Here is a 19880-nt window from a genome sequence, read left to right on the forward strand (position 1 = left end):
CTCCCACCCCTCTCGCCTTCCTCCTCCCGCCCTCCCTCCCTCTCCTTCTTTCTGTGTGTTTGCGTTTGACAAAGAAATGATTTGAACTTCCCACTGCTTCATAAAAAGGAACCCGAGGAGCGGTCCTGCCATGTGGATGTGATTTTTCCTGCTCCGCGGCAGATGCGCCGGGGGAGCCGCCGCCCGCGGGGGCTGCGGCGCTGAGGGAAGCGGGGCCGCCCGCTCCGCACCGGCTGCGCGGCCGCTCCACCATGCGAAAGCGGAGCAAAGGACCGGGGCTCCTCGTCATGTGCCTTTCTGGCTAAAACTGTGGAAACAAACAAACAAGCAATCAAACAAACACAAATTCTGGAGCGGGGGGGGTGGGGGGGTGGGGGGGCGGGAGGGAAGGAGAAGGAGAAATCATCTGCGACCGGAGCGCTGGAAGACCTCTCGTCCTCCTACTTCCCTGAGCGAGCGTGGATGCTGGAAGGAGCCTCTTGGATATGGGATCATATCTGGTGTATCACAGCCTGGGTTTGATCCTCTGCTGCTCCGTGCTGAGCTCAGTCTACGCGCTGGTGAGTCCCTCACGTTCCCCTTCGCGGTCCTGCGCGGCGGCTCCCTGATGAGTAATTTACTGTATGTAGCAAGGATTTAGAAGGCAGAGCGCTGGGATTTTTTTTTTTTTTTCCTTTCAGCCCAGTGGCTTATTTCGCTGGCAGTGTGTGCAGTTGGTCTGGGAGCTGCTGCTCCAGATGAAATTAAAATGTCTGTGCTTCCCCAAGAGTTTGAATCATTTTTAAACCCCTCCGGACAGGAACGCGTGCAGTTTGACAGGGGGCTGGGGAAAGCAGTTGGGAGATAATTTAAAAGACACCTACGGGTAAAGGGCAACTTTTTTCCTTTTCTTTTTTTTCTTTCTTTTTTTTTTTAATCCACACCCCTTTCCAAGACGACAAATTTAATTTTAATTTAATCTTTTTAATCTGCTTAATCTCAGTGAAACAGTGCCGCCTTCTCCGGCACTGAATTTGGAGAGGACCTTGGTGTGCAGGGCTTGCAGACAGTTTACACGCAGGAGCATGAGAGTAGTATTAACCCTTTGCTACTTGGCACTGTTTTCACCTGTTCCTGCACACACCGAAAGAAAGTATCTTCCCAGAGGTAGCAAAAAGGGCTAAAGTATGTCAAAACGGCCTTGGTGGCAGTGATGGGGAGTGGGCTAAGGTCTGCAGACCCTTCTCTGCAGTCCCATGTGGTCTCCAAAGCCCTTCTGCAGAAGTGAAGGGAAATGTCACACAGCATCAGCCACCAGCTGTTAACCCACCGGTGGGCACGCTGCTTTGAGGTGTGCTGTCCTGGCTTTCTCCATCCCTGGAATCACAGTTATTCTACCTTTTCCCAGTGCCTTCTTGTGTAGGAAGAGGCATCACCACCACCTAAAGTGGCATCTGCTTTCTGTGAGGGATGAAAATGTGTTTGAAAGGAGTGGGCTCACCCTGATCCTGGCTCCAGCCAGGTCCTCCCTGACCCTCCAGGAGCCATCACCCTGGGTCCTGTCCCCTGGGTTTGGTAGGGACTGCTTGGGACCTTGTGTGGGGCTGGTAGGGGGGTATTTCCCCCATATGTCCAGCATCGTGTTAGAGGGAAACACCAATAAATGAGGAGCAACAGCCCCTCGGAAAGCAATCACTGTTGCAGTCCCTCCCTGTCTTCCTTTACCTCTAAGCACAAACAAACCTTTCAAAACGTGAAGAAAATTGGGAAGACCGCTTGTAGATACCTTGAGGTTTTAGTGATGGTTGAGGTTTCTCCCCTTTTCTGAGGCTGGATTAGCATCTCGGTGAGCACGTCTGATTTAGGGCCATATCATGACAGGGCAGGTCCTGTAGCACCTGCTACCGCCCACCTCCGCAGCTCTGCTGCTGCTGAGGTCAGCACCAAAATTCCCGCTGGCTTTGGTGTCTCTGTTGATACCAGTGAAAATGTGGTTTGTGAAACGGCCAGATTGGAGCTCAGCAAATCAGGACCTGGAAAAGACAGGCGAGGTTGCAGAGTGCATCTCTGGTCCCATTCTCAATTCAGTCTCCTCTCCCAGTACATCCCGCTACCTCCAGAAGGTGCAGCGGACCAAACAGTGAGCCAAGTGTCTGTCAGCTGTCTCATGTTCCCAGCAGGTATTTTATTTCTGATACCCCCATCACAACAGACACTTTCCGATCACAAGCAATGTGCTCAGCAGCGCTGGCGGGCAACAGGGGCTCATGGCTGGAGCAGCTGAGCACGTCCCATGCACCAGCTCAGGGTGAGCTGGACCTGGGCATAAACCAGCAATAGCTCTGCCAGAATCATAGAGGGTCAAGAGACCAGGGCAATTTGCTGGGAAGAGCTAGGAGAAGAATGCACAAGAGTATTTTGCTTGGTTGCATTTCCAGAAGCGTGCTCCTCTCCTGTACTGGTTTAGGGTCCTGCTGCTAGAAACCCCATTTGCTTTAATTAAGCCCAGGCCACCGTGCATGTTTCAGACACTTCCCTTGCTTTTCAGACCCACTATGGACAGCTGGAGGAGTTGCCAGAAGGTTTCAAAAGTTGTCCTGAGAATTCAGGGGCTGCAGAGATGTTGTGTGTCCCTTCTGGCATCCACTTAGGCAGAATGAGAAGGTCAGCCTAATGTCACCCCACTGTACAACAACTTGTGAGGCAGGGAATAACTTGCAGGGTGCTTAGAGCCTGACTTCTTTTCACTGTTGTTGTTTCTTTCCCAAACTAACCTGATTTTTAAATGAACTTTGAAAACACAGAATGGTATTGACTGCATGTTTCAGCATGGTGATGTCTTGTTAGTTACACTATAAGAAGGGTCATATATATACTTGATATCTGGTGACCAGGTCTGAGTGTGTTTTATGTGCTGCCATCAATAGAAGTCACCGAGTGCCTTCCTCCTAGAAACAAGAAGAAAAAATCAATGAGCGTAGCTGCAGAAGGATGGGGATGCAAGGACTTAATTTAGAGGCAGGCTCCGTAGCAGCTTCAGGCTAAGCTAAAAGTGGTACCCAGCAGAGCAAAGCAAAGCTCTGTTGTGGCGTTGCAGTCAGGAGGATTCCCACAGACTGAGGCAGCCGACCGCTCAGAGCTTCAGGGCACAATTCATCTGTCTGAGGCTGGAAAACTTAAATCTTGAGAGCTGTGGTCCTAATTGCTGAGCTCTTTGCAGCTCAGTCGCTTTGTGTCTGAGAGCTGGTGATACTGAGATAGGGCAGAGCATGATGCAACCTAAATGTGAAGCTGTCACTGTGGTTATTCTTTTTGTCAGCCAGCAAAGATGATAGTAAAGGCACTTTTTGAAGTGAGAGTGCTGAAGCAGGGCTGGGAAATGGTTTCTTTGATTGCCTATGTCACCGGTACATCATCATGGGGCAGGACACTGGCAGCTGGATCACTTCTCCGCAGCACGAGGGATTGCATGTCCCTGTATTGACTGTAAACCAGGGTGGGAAATTCAGCACATGGAAAAATGCTGTGGGAGTGAGTTCTTTCAAAGTTAAAAGTGTCTGTGCAGAAATCAAGTTCCCCCTGGCCCTGGCGAGCCTGTGGCCACACAAAACCCATAGCAAGATCAGCATCCCTGTCCGGAGCTTTTGAGGGGCAGCTGAGAGGGACAGACCTTGATGTGGGGTAAAGTATTGGGTGAAGCTCTGCTCTCCTCCAGCTCCCCTGGCAATCCAGAGAAGTCGTCCTCCAACATTTCCCTGGGAATATCATGAACAACACCTGCTTAAACCGTGAGGGGGATTTTGCTTGTCAACTGAGCTCTTTGTGCCTGAAATCTGGCAGCATGAGGGAGTAAATTTGGGTTAATTCTGCTATTTGGTCCAATAGCCAGGGAAGCGAGATTGGCCTGAGCCAGATAGCCCTGTAAAGATGGGCTTGAAAAGTAGATGGGTGCAAAAGGAGCTTTAAAAGTAGGGTCTGACCTCAGCAGAGCGCAGGAGAAGTTAAGCTGCAGGCACTATGATTTTATCTGAAAGACACTGCCAGAGCCCCTTGCAGAAAAACCTCCCCATGTCCTACTCCCCGCTGAAAGCCCACAGTTTGCTTTGCTGACCCCTTCACTTTTCATTTTGATGCCTTCTCTTGCCAGTCTCAGCCTGGCAGCCCCCAACTCAGTTGTCACTGGAGGAGATATTCTGCATCATCATCATCAGCCCCCAGCCTTCTGCAGGGCTTTGGACCAGAATAGCTCCATTTTGGGAAACAGGTATCAGCCTGAGCCGGCTACAGTCGGCTGAGCTCAACATGATGCAGGGAAGCAGGTCTGTGTGGTGTATGAAGTGGGTAGCAAAAGGGACCCCCACTTTACTGCAGGGGTCTTGCATTTCAGCAGTGCTCGGTGCCTTGCAGAAGGTGCTGCACATCAGAACGATGCATTTTGGCAGTTGAATGATCTCGATGCCTTTCTGTTTGCTGGAGCCTGTAGTTCCCCAGCCCTGGCCCCACTCGGGCTGCTCGGGCAATGCTCAAGCTTCCCTCTGGTTTTCGCAGAGAAGCTGTAGCACACACACACACACCACACCCAGAAATTCGAGGGGTATCATTAAGGGATTGGGAACCTTTTCTTCCAGATATAACCCAAAGCAGGGACAAGCTTGGCCAGGTCACCTGCAGAAAGACCCCAGCCCCTATTCCCAAGGGAGCTGCATCCACAGCAGCATCAGTGTTAATCTCTGTTCAGAAGGTCTGGTGTAAATCAGAAAGTTCCCACTAGAGCGATGCTGGAGTCACCAGCTAGCCAAGATCCCAGCGCTCAGGCAGCAAAGCAGCTGTGTTAAGGAGTGTGGGGTGGTGGTTTGCTCTGTGACTTCTTGTTCCTCTGATCAGACTCACATCTTCACAGTTCGGGAAAGGGGAATGATTTGAAGTTGAATAATTTGTACCTGGAAGGGAAAGTTAATCATATTCTGCCTCAGAATACAGCCCATAATAAAAATAATAATAATCAAATAATCCTATCTAGAGATCCTGCAAATCCCAACTAGCTGTCTAGCTTCATTAAATAAAGACAGGCTCCAAGTGCAGGGAAACAATGTCTGAAATGTTCTTCCCTCCACACACGCTTGGGAGCGTGCCCATCCCTGCCTCGTGTATTTATGAAAGATAGGATTTTTGTTATTGTACATCGGGATTAGCAGATATCCCCGGATTGTAAAGTACTCAACCACAAAATATAAAGCAAACAAGCCTCCACGTCAGGGTAATGCATGGGCTGTGATTTCACCCCATGCAAGCCAAACAGAGCCCAGCTGCCCGGTGGCAAGCCTGACCTGAGCAGGCTGGGGCTGCTGCGAGCTCCCAGCATGGGGAAGAGGAGAAGCAACGGGGCAACTGCACACAGGGGGGGAAGGAAGGCTGGAGGAAATGAAATCCGAGGTGTGCCTTTTAGGTCCAGGCAGTTGTTGTTTGGTTTCTGGCCTCCTAGAAATAGCCCCGGAGCAGTGTTTTGAGATCAGTGGGATTATTCCAGCTAGGGCACTGTGTCTGCACTCCCTGCGAGGGGTACCCCCAGCCCAGACAGCTCAAGCAGAGACAGCTGCTGCCCCTGCCACCACCTCCCTTCGCTCCCATGTCCCTTTGAAAAATGATGCTGAGAGTCGTCCACAGCTGTGTGTTTTCCTGGGCCAGGTGTACTGATAAGGGACTCTCCCTGGGTGTAAAGATGCTGGCTGGAGGATTTCCCTCTGCTTGGGAAATTCACTGCTCAGCCCCTCCAGTAAATTCAGTTGAAACGAATCCCTGGTTTGCAAAGCTATTTGGGACACAGACATCACACTCATCACACTGAAACCCCCAAATTGCAGCTATTTGCAGGCAGCCTCCAACCGAGCAGCATGGGGCGAGCTGGAAAAGCACCCGGCTAGCACCCAGATACAGGGCTGGGGAAATCCTGCTCCCTGGAGTCAGTGGCAGAGCTATAGCTATGGCTCCAGCTAAACTTTGCAGTCCTTGAATTTTTTGTCTAAATACCAGGAGGAGGGAACAGCAGAGCCGGATCACAGCTGCCTCTGACTTAAGTCCCTCCTGGGAACTGGCCCTTGTCGCTGCTGAGCGGCTCCATCCTCATCCCGCATGGCTGGGAGAGGGCGGTGGGGTCCGGTGGGTGTTTAGGTGCTCACTAGACTGTGCAGCTCTCCGACCCCGTGGCTGTCGCTGGGCTCGTCTCAGCCGTTTGAGCTCTGATCCCTCCAAACTCCCTTGCCCTCTGACACAGTCCAGATCAAAGGGAGAAGCCAGCAGGGATCCTCCCCCCTGCTTTCGGATGGGCTGTTTCTCTGCAAAAGGGCAAGCATAGAGGGGTTTCTCTGTCTGCTCAGCTTCTGCTGTAAGTGAAATTTTAGCGCCTCTCAATTAATAACTGTTGCAACAACAACAAAAATAAGGAATCGTGCTCCTTAGGGCAAGCCCTGACTGAAAGGAAGAACTCAACAGGATCAGCCTTTGTTAAAGATTAGACCGTATCAAAAATACTTTACCCTGACATGGAGAATTTGCTTTCTCCCTCTACATCCACTTGGCTGTTACAATACCATTTGGCTATCTTGACCCGTAACACCTGAAACTTCAGCTGGCCTTCAAGAGTGTGCTAAAGATGATCTTTCTGTTGCACCTTTCGCGACATGGCAATAAACAAATGACCCCTGGGGCTGAAACCCCCAGTGGAATGCCTGCTGGGTCAGACTGAGCTTTGCTGTCTTGTGTCATGGGAAGAACACCCAAACCCCTGCTTGAGGCACCTGGCTTGGCATTAATCCCTCTATTTCCACTGAGGCTAGGCCGACCCTTGCCAGTGATTACAGGGGCTCTGTGTTTTAGGGTTTTCCTTTTCTTTTGGAAGCTCAGCTTGGACTGACTTCCATAAATATGATTTGCAGGAAAAGAAAATTTTGGACTGATGGCATCCTCATAACATATCGTACTTTGATCTTTCTGTTAGAGAAATCCCTCTGACGGCATTCAGGTGAGGGTTTGGTTGTCGAAATCTTCTGCAGGGCTGGCCTGTCTCTCTGGCCATGTGTTTTTCCTTTATCCAGCAAAGCAGAAAGTGGACTTCTCTGCCCCTTTTCCCTCTCACCCCTCCAGCATTGCTGGTCCAAGGCATTTCAGCAGCACAGGGGCTGTATTCCTGTCTCCCTTCTTCCCTCCTGACCATGTGCGCCCTTGCATGAGCTGATTCAACTCACTGAGCTTGCACGAAACTACCCCGAGATGGAATAAAGAAAATAAACAGAGGAAAAGGTTTGTAGCTGGGTCAGTGAATGGCATCTTCACAGGAAAGTCTTGGATGAATCCCCAAGGCATGTGACACAGACACTGGGGACAAGAAGGGGTGAGCAGCCCGTAATGCGTGCCGGTTTGCCCTGACACCATGGCTGTACTGTCATGTTACGTGGGCATAAAGCCCCCCAGATCCTCTGTTTAAAACCCCCCACCCCGTTCCTGTTGTACCTCCCACCCCTTAGTGATAAATACACATACAGCAGTGTGAGCCGTGGGGTCGGTGTGAGCTCACCGTGCTGCTCCTGAACCTCCCCTCCACCAGCCACACCATCTGGTCATCAGCACACGTGGCAGTTTTCGGCTGAGCAGATGAGTCCTGCAGATAGTGCTAAGTGATGTGCAGGATAACATAGGTCAGGGGTATTAGATATGACTACATTCTCGGGGTTTTGGGGGAAAAATGAGTTTAGGCTTGTAGACATGAGATGTGTTGTGCCATTTGGCTTCAGGGCCAGAGGACAGGACCCAGCCCTTGTATTTAGCAGGACAGACATAAACACAGACTTCCAAGTGGCCTGTACAAGCTGAGATACAACAGACTTGTTACCTACTTACCTGTTTTCTAGTCTGTTGCTTGCAGGGGCAATGAAATGGTCGAGGCAAACTGCTCCTGCTATGTCCAAATTGTGGAAGGCGTTGAGCCAGGCAGGACAGCCCTGTCAGAAAGGGCAGAACAAATGAACCTTCAAAGTCCAAAGGTGTCTGGTGTCTTTGAGTCTTTCCACCATAACAAGCTCTGAGTATCAGCTGTCTGTCGGATAAGGGCAGCTCATCCAAAGGAGACTTGGCTTCTTGTAAAAGACCTCCTGCTAGATCAGTGTCTGGGGCAAGGGCTGGAGGCAGGAGTTGCTGTCTCAGCACACAAGGCAGGCTGGTTATCTCGTTTTTCACATGGTTGCCCTGTTGCTAATCAGGGTTCCTCGATGTTATCTTTACTTCAGTCCCCCTTCCCCTCTCTCCAGTCATTTCAGTGTACTTATCTGCTTGGTCTTGCCACACTGAGATCAAGAAGCAGCCTCAGTTGCACACACACACCTCAGTAAAGGCAGGACTGAAAGTCACTGGGTGTCCTTAGAAAACCTTCTCTTCCCTTCACTGAACTTTGGCTTAGGACCTAAATGGTTTATTTCTGCATGTTTTAACAGAAAAGTGAGTGGTATGCAAAACCTAACTCATGCTTGCCATGGGTTAAGGGATGAGGCACTTTGTAAGGAGCAGCAGATGGGAGGGAGTTACTACCGCTTGGGCGCATAGCAGAGGACAAATCACACAATCATAGAATCATTTAGGTTGGAAAAGACCTTTGAAATCGTATAGTCCAACCGGTAACCCAGCACTGCCAAGCCCACCACCAAACCATGTCACTGAGCACTGAGTCTACACTTTTTTCCAAACACCCCCAGGGACGGTGACCCCACCACCTCCGTGGGCAGCCTGTCCCAGTGCCTGACCAGCCTTTCAGGGAAGATGTTCCCCAACCCACAATCTAAACCTGCCTTGGGGCAAGGTGAGGCCGTTTCCCCTTGTCCTGTCACTTGTTCCTGGGAGCAGAGACCGACCCCCCCTCGCTGCACCCCCCTGTCAGGCAGCTGCAGGGAGCGAGAAGGTCCCCCCTGAGCCCTCTTCTCTCCAGGCTGAACCCCCCATCTCCACACCACTGAACTGGTGCTCCAGCCCCTTCCCCAGTTCTATTGCCCTAATGACCAATTAACTTTTGGTCAATTAAATGATCAATTAACTGAGACTCAGTGAGGCCTTGGGAGACTGTGCCACTGTTTAGGACTACTAGTAAGTCATTTAATCATCTTATTGCCTTGATGTATCCCCCTGGTTTATATGCCTTGAGGACTCAAGGGATGCAGCATCCCGGAAGAGCTCCACCCCATGCTGTATGCTAACCACAGGAATGGTGCTGGTAGCAAACACGGAATGGGACTTTTCTTACCTCAGGAGGAAAAGGAAGATTTCAGGAGCTGGAATTGCCCTGGTGCTGCTGTGCCCAGCAAGGCTGGGACTGCTGGACTCAGGAGCATCATCTGAACTTGATATTGCTCACACTTTGCTGCACCATGCTGCTCCCCTGCTCCATCTCCCCACCGCCAGGCCAGCCTGCTCTGTCATTTCTGTCACTGTCTTTGGCCTCTCTTTCACAAGGCTGGGGAGAAATAAATCAACATTTTTGACCAACATGGAAAGCACAGGGGGCTGCACTCAGACCACTCCCAGTAGGCACATGGAAGCCCAGCAAAAGACAAAGCTGACTCTGACTCATGCACTGACTCACTTGCACCCAGACTGTGTTACTGCGTTTCCCTTAGCCCCAGGACCTGAAAACGGTCTCTAACCCGCTTTATTTAGTGACACAGTGGGTCCAGGGGCTCCTGAGACAGCTCAGCCATAGGAAAACATAGGCTGGCCTGGAGTAATTAAATTTCATTGATCTTGTGAATTAAAAGACATTAGGCAATGCCTGATCTCCTCTAGAAGCAAACAGCCAGTAGCTTCTTTTGTTTTGCAAACATACAAATCAAATTCCAAAATTCAGTGAAACCACTGGAATTATTTCCACGCACTTCACATACTGTTTCCATCTATCCCTCTTTTGTTGCCTAAACCCCTGCCTCACCTCAATGTTACCTTGACTTTCTCCTCATCTCCTACATCCCAAACAACTTCTCCTTTTAGGCACTGAGCAATCAAAGCTAAAGTAGCTTTGATGCATTGGCTATGGCGAGTGATTGCAAGGAAATGACCTCTTTCTGCTGGCTGCACTCGAAGAGTAAGATCAATAAAGCAACATTACGTAGCATATCTATTTCGTGGTTAGCAATTTCACTCAGCTAAGTAAAAATACACACACACACAAAACCTAACATAAAAGTGGGAGGGAGCTGATAAAAGGTGGGACTGCTAAGAGGTGACCAACGTAGAGAGCTTCAAAAGCTGGAACTGCTGGCTTATCAGGAGCAACTTATGAAGCCTTTGACCTCTCGGAGTTGATATCCTCAATGTTTTCTCTGAGTTTGTGTTTTCTTCCAGCACCCTCAAGGTTACACTCACTGATTTGCTTGCTCTAGATGGCATTTTCAGTAAGGAGAGGCATCCAGGAGTTGAGCTCTAGCCCTCCTGCTGACTTTCCGTATGCTTTCAGGCATTTCTTGCTCTGTATGTTCAGCAAAGGCACAGAGGACTTGTGGGGAGCACACAGGACACTCTGGGTTTGGAAACGTAGTTTATCTTTATTGTTCTTCCCAGAAAAGGGTAAGAGAGAGAACGATGGCTCTGTAAGCACTGAGGTGGAAATGTTTTCCCAGTCTAAATAGCCATGGTTACTAAACCGCACACCAGTAGGTGGTCAGAGGGGCTGATGCGCTGTATCTGATGCAGACATGGCTTATTTTCACTTGTGCTGCATCACCAGGACTGTTTACTCAGGCTAGCCACTGGATGGGGACAAAGCAGGATAGGGCTAATTTCCCTGCTGGGCTTTGATGTCAGCAGCGGGTACTGGTGCATCTCCAAGCTGCCCCATATCCTCGAGGGACCCCCTCAGCTGCAGAGCATCCTGGCACGCACCACCTCTGCATCCCACGGACCCTGGGTGGGCCTCGAGGTCTCATTTCCTCAGCTGACAAAGACACAGGCTTTGGTACAACGCTGTTACGTGTGTGTGTATCTACAAGTGAGCGGGGGGGCATAACTGTACGGAACTGACTCATGCCGTAGCATTGTTAAACAGTCTCGGAGCATCCCACCATACGATCCCACTGCAGAGTACCAGCTTTATCTCCAATTCATTTCCCACCATGACTGGTGTTTCTCCGTCAGCCTTTCACCACCACAATGAAGCATGTTTGTTGGTTTGGTGCCTTTTTTTTTTTTTTTTGTTTCATTTCTGGGATCAGATTTTCTTGTGATTTGCCTTAACCTCATCACAGAAACCACAAAGCTCAAGGGGCCAGAGCCTTCTGCTGGCATAAATCGGTGGTGTTCCTGTGGAGTGCAGAAGGGCCAAGAGAATCTCATCTGATGTCAATCAGTGTCTCGGCAGGGAAATAAGGAGAGAGCCGGAGGGTAAATTGGAGAAGCCCAACTGGCACATGCTGGTCCTTAGGAGGAATCTGGACAGGAGGGGAGAGAGTTTTGCAAATTGAGAGATCTGGGTCGGATGACAAGCTCCCAGTTTCCAGATGCTTCTCCAAACCATGTTCGGCCATTCTTCAGTAGCTTCGTTTGTGGCTGGCTGCCTTGTGCAACGAATGCCATCTTGAAAGCATTTAAACAAGAGCAATTTGGGGCCAGGGGACACATGGACTGACGACTCTAAAAGTGGGGAGCATCACTCTTGTTTCTGGCTGCGGTGGCAGTGGGGAAGGATGATAAGCATAAGCATGCTGGCAGGCTGGATTTTTCAAACCACAGGATAGGACTGAATTCAGCTGTGGATTTGGTTCCATCCTTAAAGGATGCCAGATCATGATGTCTAAATCTCTGAAATTTGAGCAAATATAGCATCACTGTTCAAAGCAGACAGTGTAACAGATGATTACTTTTTCTTTTCCCCTACACAAATTCTCACACTGATTTTGCCCTTGCATACCTTAGTGTCATTGACAATGTCACTGTGATCAATGAATTGAACTTTAAGTACCGTAGGACTGGAAGTGGGAAATCAGGCCTTTGAAAGTTACAGCTACTGCATACTACTAATTTACTTTGTCATCAGCAAAAGATGACTCAGGCTGATGGAGGATCAGGGAGAGGGGAGAGTGCTTCAGCTGGTGAAAATGGAACAGTCAGCCCTTGTTTTGCACCAGGTAAGGATCCAGCCCTGGTTTTGTGCCAACAAGTCTGAGCACAGAGGATCACCATAGGGGTCAATGTGGGCATGTGCTTGGCTGACCTGACTCAGCACTTCCTAAGGCGATAAGGGCTCTGAGCGACCCAGATAAGCAGAGCAATGGTCAAGCCAGAGGATGAACTGACTGCCAGCCCATGAACAGAGCTGGGTGAAGGAGACACCTGAGGTGGAGTAGGAGCAGACCACCCAGGTGGATCCCTGCGACCTTCCATTTGCCAGTTTTCCTGTTTAGGCTGACATGGAGGTGAATCTCCCACCCCTTCTGCAGTTGCAATGCAGCCAAATCTGCTGCATAATAGGCGTCATCATTGCCAGTGGGAGCATGCATGGATGAGGGTCTATAGGGCATGCACAGAGGGAGACCGAGCAGACATGGACACACAACTCCTTTCCCAGGCTGGTGCCTAACTCCCTTTTACTCTGCTGACAGTGCCAGCCTTCATTAGCAGCACCATTAGTCCTCCAGAAGAACCAGTTATGCATTGTCTCACTGCTGTGGTGGTAGCTTTTGCTTCTCTTCTGGGTTTCCTCATTCACTGCTTTCCCCTTTGCCTCTTGGTAGCACCGTTGTTCCTTACCCTACTGCTGGCCCTAAGCCCCTCAGATTTCAAAACAGACATCTAAAATGAAACAGAAGGGAAGAACACTCCATTGGGAAGGACCTTCTTAGGGTTCAGAGTTAACACGCCGTAGAAAGTGGACCAGGCAAAGATCTGTAGTTCATCCCTCCAAAAGCATTCAGGCTGGAAAGCCCATGTTTCCCAGAAAGCCTGGGGGGCAATGCAAAGCAGAATGAAACAGGAAGAGAAGGCTGGTTTTGACCCATAAAATTCCAGCATTTTCTGTCTTCCAGCCTTGTTGCTGCAAGGTTGGGGAAAAGGAGTGTGACAGACGCTGGAACAGGTTCCACACCTCCTACAAATCACCTGTTCAAGGCTGGAAACATGGTGCTCAAGATGGTGAAGCTGATACAGAATCATTTCAGTTGGAAAAGACCTTTAAGACCATAAAGTCCAACTGCTAACCCAGCACTGCCAAGCCCACCACTAGGTATCTCCAGCTTGTTGGTGTACAAAGAGGATACTTGCAGTGAAGACAGGTCATGAGATGGCAGGAGGTAAGACCATTTTGGTGTGGGTCCAAGGCCTTAGCTAATAGCCTTGGGTTGACCCTGGAATAGGGCAGCAGGGGGACATGTCCTATCGCAAGGGCTGACAGTGCTTTGATGGGGCAAGAGGCTCTTTTTGAACTGGCCAGGGGAGAGCAGGCATTGAGAACCATGGCTGTTCCTCGAGTCCAGGGAGAGGGATGGACAAGAGAAGACAGATGAGACTTTGGCACTGTCTAAAGAAGCTCCTAGCTGATGGGACTTTGCCTTTACTAATAAGGAAAAACAGGCTGGCCAGGGATGAGCAAGCTCCCTAGCACTTACCAGCCTGCACCACCCCAAATAACACCTAGGCACGTTTCAGGTGTGCTGTAGCCTGTAGGAAGTGATTTGGATGAGGCCACACTGCTTTGGAAAAAAGATATTGTAGACATATGGATGTTGGCACGGCTGAAGGTGACAGAGAATAGGACCCAGCTGATTTATTTTTTTACAGAGGATAAGCTGATGCTTGTAGTCCCATGGGAGGGGTCCCATGCCTGAACAGGTCCCGCTCCATGGGTGCCTGGCTGGATCCCTGCTACAGTCACATCTAAAGCAACAACAGCCCAAACCAGGGCTTTTTTGGGACTCCCACCAGCATCCACTGGCCGGTACCCGTGGCTCGGTGGGATGCTTCTATCTCCACAGGAAGATGCCCCACTGGAACGTGCCACAGGGTTGATTTTGTCTCTCGCAATGGGTGGCAGCCAGGGATTTTCACTCCGGGGATCTCCCTTTTCCCCTCCATCTCCCACCGAGGCACGTGCAGCCACCACAGCTTTGTGCCTTCCCCGGCGGCTCCAGGGCCATGGCTGCCCTCAACTCCAGGTGAGCAGCCTGTCAGGCTCTCCAGCATCTCCCCCCACCATGCCCAGCAAAAGGAGGAGACGAGGGGGATGGCGGAGGTGACTGGCTGGAGCTGGGAGGACGTCATGCCCCAGAGCTGCCTGCACCGCACTGAGGCTCAATGTGCCCCGATCACAGAGGTGGCCTTGTTGTAGGCACCCCGGCCACGCGCCGCTCCGGCCGCTGCTGGCAGCTCCCGCTCCCAGCCTGTGCCTGCTGCCCGGTGGCTTTTCTGGAACAGATCCCCCCCCACACACTCCCCGAGCAAAGAGAGGGGGGTCTGCAGGGAGCTTAGGAGAGAGTGGGGAGTGGGCTAGTGTCCCGTCTCGGCTACCGATGGTGCCGGCCCTATCGCGTCGTGAATCAGGACATTAATCAGTGTTATGGGGCTTGGGACAGGGTCAGATACCTGTGGTTTGAGGCGTGCTGGCAGCGCTCGGCATCGCCGGAGTCATAATACCACACACTGCTCATGAAAGAGTGGGGCTGTGACGTTCCAGGAGGCATGGTGCCGGGGGGGGGGGGGGGGGGGGGCGCGGGGGGCGCGGGGAATGAGGACGGGCTAGGGAGGTGGCTGCTGATGGGGGTGGGAAAGGAAAGGCGAGAGGAAGAAGGGAAAAAATAGGAATAAAAGAAAGGAAAGGAAAAGGAAAGGAAAGGAAGAGAAAGAAAAAGAAAGAAAAAGAAGGAGAGCAAGCAAGAAAGAAAAGAGCAAGAGAAGGAAAGCAAGAAAGAAAAGGAAGGAAGGAATGAAAGAAGGAAGAAAGGAAGGAAGGAAGAAAAAGAAATAAGGGAAAAAAGAAAGGAAGGAAGGAAAGAAAGAAAGGAAGAAAGAAAGGAAGGAAGGAAGAAAAAGAAAGAAAGAATGAAAGAAAGAAACCCTTTCTATGCGTTTCCAGGCTGCCTTGCCTACAGGTGTGTGAGAGGAGAGGGCTGCCTGCTTTATAACCCTGCCTTTTGCGTCCTCTGTGCAGGGAGTTTGCTGCACATCCCTTCCCACAAGCACAGGCAAGAAAGTGAGGGTATGAGAGCAGGAAAATTAATTGCACCAACCAGGCAGGAGAAGTGGCAGAGGAGGGTGGGAAGGCAGGCCCCTAAAGGCTGGGCCAGGAGCTTCGAAGAGAAATAAATGGGATCCCTGTTCCTGGGAAGGGGGGACCAGTGGAGACAGGGTCCCATCATTGTCCCTGCTTTGCTTTCCAAGGCAGCATGAAGCAGGCTCTCAGCCTGTGTCTGGCTTTCAGAGGATACCAGGTGTTACAAAGTCTAAGGGAAGTTGTCAGGAGTTCAGGTCTGGGTCTACCCAGGCAGCCTGCAGAGCTTTCCATGCTGGTTTCTCTCCACCTATGACAGGACACCAGGATGGGAGAAGATATGGGGATCTGCTATGGCAAGACAGAGGGGTCCCAGCAAGGGTGCAGCCTCACCTGGGGACTGCCCTGGGAGAAGCATGCTGTGGTCCCCAGCCTCAGAGCTCCCATCCACCCCTGACCCTCCCAGTCCTCCCAACACAAGCAGGGAAACTGGCCCAGCCATGCCATCCCAGGGCAGGAAAGGGACTGTAACACAACACTACAAAGGCACAAAGCTGGGAAAGTGGAGAGTGTAATGACAGAGGGGTCTGTGTTTGCCCTCAAGACCTGAACATGCTGTGAGGTATTTGTGGGGACACCTTGGCTATGTGAAGTTGTGTTTTCCTTTCTACTGCTGCTGCCTGGAGGGAGGCAGGACTCCCCACAGCAAGCATGGGGTTGAGCCTGACACTGTGACTTGCTTGGAAGTCAGATGAGACGGATCTCACCTGCTTTTGGAGGTCACAGTCTCTCCCATCTCCAAGGGAGGGTGGTAACCCAGTTTTCCTCCATAGGCAGCAAAGATCCAGCAAGGAGAGACATGCTACAGCAGGACCCCCAAGGGGAGCAGATAAGACATCACAGTGGCGATGAAAGCATCGCTCTACTCTTGGGACAGCCTGGGCACTGAGCTCGTACCACAAATATCTGCAGTGAGGCAAGCTGAATCACTGGGTGGGACAGAGGCAGAGCAGCCCTCAGGAGACCCTGGGTCTGTCTCCCAGGTCCCACCAGCACAGACTGACACAAGCTGCTTCTGCCTGTGGTCCAGGCAGCCACCAGCCACCACTACACAGGAGGTGCTAGGCCACCCTACAAGGCAAAACCCCAGGCCTGTTGGCTTAGCGTTGCATCTTTCTCTTCTTTTTTTTTTCTGTTCTTTTACCTGTTTCTGTAGTTTTATTACTGCGTCTTTTACCCACAGTGGGCTTCAGGCCATCCTCCCTGTTTTAAGACAATAATGTTGTGTTTGTGGAATCGTGGTTAGTGGCATCAGCAGGATGTTCTCAAAGGCTTCCCATTTTCCGTGAACACTGTCTGCTCTGAATTTATTTTGCCAGCTGATGCCAACAATAGACCTTGTAAGTCTTTTCACCTCTGCCATGAAGAAAAAAATCCTCTTTGGCCTCTGCAGTACAATGGACATTTTCTCCTCCCAATGAAAGTTTGCAGGTAGCACCCAGTGCTGCAGTGCAGGAGACCCTGCCTTAGCAACCCATTTGAATGATTACAGGTGGCAAACATCCCCCAGATTATGGCAGTTGCTTAAAATATCATGAGCTTTTCAAAAAGGGGAAATTTTTATCTACTTTTGTCTCTCCTTATTCTGGCACTCTGGAGTTAACCACCTCCAGCTTCTTTCTGCTGCCATGGCAGGTAAATGCTTGCTTCTATTTTAAATGTGAGCTGTGTGCCCCCCCAACACGTGAGCTAAGGCTCAACGAAAACCAGAGTTAAAAAACACCAGAGAAAGGAGTGAGAACTCCCAGTCCTGCTGCATGTCTGGCTACCCATGCCCTTAAAGGGTAGGGGAAAATGAGTAAGAAAATCCCGTTATCTTCTTCCTGCATGTCCTTCAGCAAGTCATCCTCTGGAAGGAGCTGGCAAAGTAGGTGTTTAAAGAGTCTGGGGGTGTTACTGAAAGTAAAAGTTCTTTAGCTGTTTTTCACGTTCATCATCTAGCCAGTCACTGTGTGGTAGAGGAAAGTTTCAGGGCAAATTAAAAGAAAACAATAACGCTCCATGTTTTTACTCCTCTGGGGATTACTTCTGTGCTTTGTTTGTAGAGGAAAAGGTGTTCTGGAAACGCCTCAAAAGAAATTTGGCTTCATTTGTTTGGTGTTTTGGGGATGATTTTGATTTGGGGATGCATTTATGACATTCAGAGTTAGGAGATCTTAACATTGAAGTTTTCATGTTTAGATTTTGGAAATGTGCCTTTGGAAAGAGCAAAACCCTGCATTTTGTGCATGAATTAAAAATTTAAATTAATATTTTAAAAAGAAGTCCTGAATATGACTGAAAGAGGACAGTCACAGTGAGAGCCCCAGAGCCAAAAGTGTTCTCTGGGAAATGCAGAGACTGTCTTGCACTAAATGAGCACAAGGTGTTGCAAGTAGCTGTATGAACATCTCACAGGGGGATACTTAGGAAGCTGCTTTATCCTCCAAGTGCTCCTTTTCCTCTTGGCTGTGTTGGAGCTGGAAGCTTTTAGAGGCAGAGATTGCCCCATGCTCTGGTCCAGGTTCCCTTGGGCACCCTGGGCAGGAGACTCTGAGATGTCTAGGTATCTACCTGGGCTTTGTGGTCTGAGCTTGTCCATGGAGCTCCAACCAGCACAGCAGTGAGCCTGGGGAGAAATTCAGTTCTGTCTACATAGGCAATGAAGGCCCAATTCATTTGCCTTCATGTAGTCATCTAGAGGCACCCAAGGTGTCCGAGATATCTGCCAAGAGCAGGTAGACATGGCACAGGACCAGCAGGAAGCCATGGAGCAGAAGCTGGAAGCCAAGTGAGCTATTGCAAGGCATCAAGTTGCACTCGACACCTTGTTTCTTGCCACTGAACAACCTCTAGCGAAGCAAGATTTCAGATTTTCCTCTCTGTGGTCAGTGGAACAAGACAGAGACCTGGAAAGGGTGCATCACCCCTCACAAGTAGAGTCTGTGTTTCTCTGCTGACTAAGTTGGAGGGATTTACCCTAGGACAGCTCAGGTATGTGTGGTGGATTTTGGCCTAAGTGATTATTCTGTAGTAGTTTCTGGACAGTTCCAATTCCTGGTCAGAACCTGCAGCTGCTGTAGTAATGCAAGTGGTTGTTACCAATGAAATTCCCTCCAAGACTGCAGCAAGGCTGGGAATTTTATCCTTCCTTTCTGTCCAGGATATTGGGCTTCAAATCTAATGATGTGTTTTAAATAAACTTTTAAAAATGTTTTTGTTGGGGTAAAAAAGCCAGAAAGCAGCCATTTATCTGCTTGTAAATAAACCTACTAATTTAAAGAGCAGAAGGAAAACACCCACTTGAGCAAGGACTTTTGAGAAAACCATGGCAAGTCCCTGTCCCTGCCATCTCTTTGCATTTTCACGTACCGCTGGAGAGTGGCTGGTACAGCTACATCACAGACCACCATCTTCTTCTGGAACATCCAGACCCACAAGCAGGACCTGCTCTTCCAGGCTGTGCCTCACTGGTTTTGAGCCTGCAGTCCTCATCTTCATTGGCAGCAATGGACACCGGGAGGTTTGTGAAAGGTGGATAAAAATCCCAAAGTCTGTCACAAATAGACATGCAGGTTTGCTGCGAGGTCCACACCTCCACCAAGAAATGGTGAAGGGCTCACAAATGACAAAGAAACGTGGGAAGCCACCAGTCAAATCAGTACTGCCTATGTTCTGTGGCCAGGGGAGCAGTTAGCCACCAATTCTTCCTTTAGACCACCAGGATTTGAATCCTCTGACCCTGAGTTTAAAATGTGGGTGTTTACTCTGGTTCTGTAGGGAAACTGGGGATCACTTCTCAAGCCCTCATCAGCCACCGGTGTGGATAACTGACTAGCTGAAAAGGGTCACATAGACATAGTCCAGCTGGCTGGACAAAAATGCACATCGCTCTCAGCTTATCTGAAGTAAAGCAAAATACACTGTCTTTGGCTGTCCTTGTTACACAATAACAGGAAGATTTTGGTGGGAAAAGAATGTTGCAGGTGGGAACAGGTAACTACAGAAGAGAAACTAGGGGTGGGCTTGGTATTTAGGCAACTAACCAATAATGAGCTTAACTTTTGTAATATGTATGAGCTAATTATAAGAAGGCATAAAAGGTGACTGGAAGAGACAATAAACGAAGTCTGCTGATCACTCATATTGAGTGACTGTGTCTTCCCTCCGTCGCGACACACCGGCTGTTGTGGACCATGGCATGGGAACACCAGCCTGGATGGAGACTGAGTGTGCTGCTGGCCCCTGCTGAACCGCAGACCTGCAGGTGGGATCCATCTCACCTTCTTGAGCCTTTTAAAAATAACTTCTTGAGGTTTCTTTTACAGTCAGTATGTCAGTCAGACCTCTCCTCTCATCCCATGTAAGGCGGTTTGTGTCACCTGATGGTTGTTCCTTCTTTTCTTCATGGTCTATAGAAAGAGCCTTGAACAACACGCTAGGTTAGATGCTTAACCTTTATATGGCTGAGGATGGAGATGGCCCCGCACCAAAATAACCTGTGTGCTATTCCTGGCTCTGCCAGTCACCCCGGGGTGACTTTGAGAAACCCCTTCCTTTTTTGGCTCTTCTGTCCTTTGTCCAACTCACTTCTTTAGGCTTGGCTTTCCAAGTATCTAGGTACTAAACTGAA

The 19880-nt window shown here is 49.9% G+C and overlaps 1 protein-coding gene across 1 annotated transcript in view; it reads left to right on the forward strand.

Annotated features, from left to right (window-relative positions):
* Window positions 1–47: 47 nt before the first annotated feature.
* Window positions 48–19880, forward strand: part of PTH1R (parathyroid hormone 1 receptor) — a 121296-nt gene continuing 101463 nt past the window's right edge. Inside the window, exon 1 of the mRNA XM_005229553.3 lies at window positions 48–560. Coding sequence (XP_005229610.1) covers window positions 486–560 — 75 coding nt within the window. The 5' untranslated portion in view covers window positions 48–485. The remainder of the gene's footprint in view (window positions 561–19880) is intronic.

Source organism: Falco peregrinus, chromosome 5 (genome assembly GCF_023634155.1).
Source record: "Falco peregrinus isolate bFalPer1 chromosome 5, bFalPer1.pri, whole genome shotgun sequence".
NCBI lineage: Eukaryota > Metazoa > Chordata > Aves > Falconiformes > Falconidae > Falco > Falco peregrinus.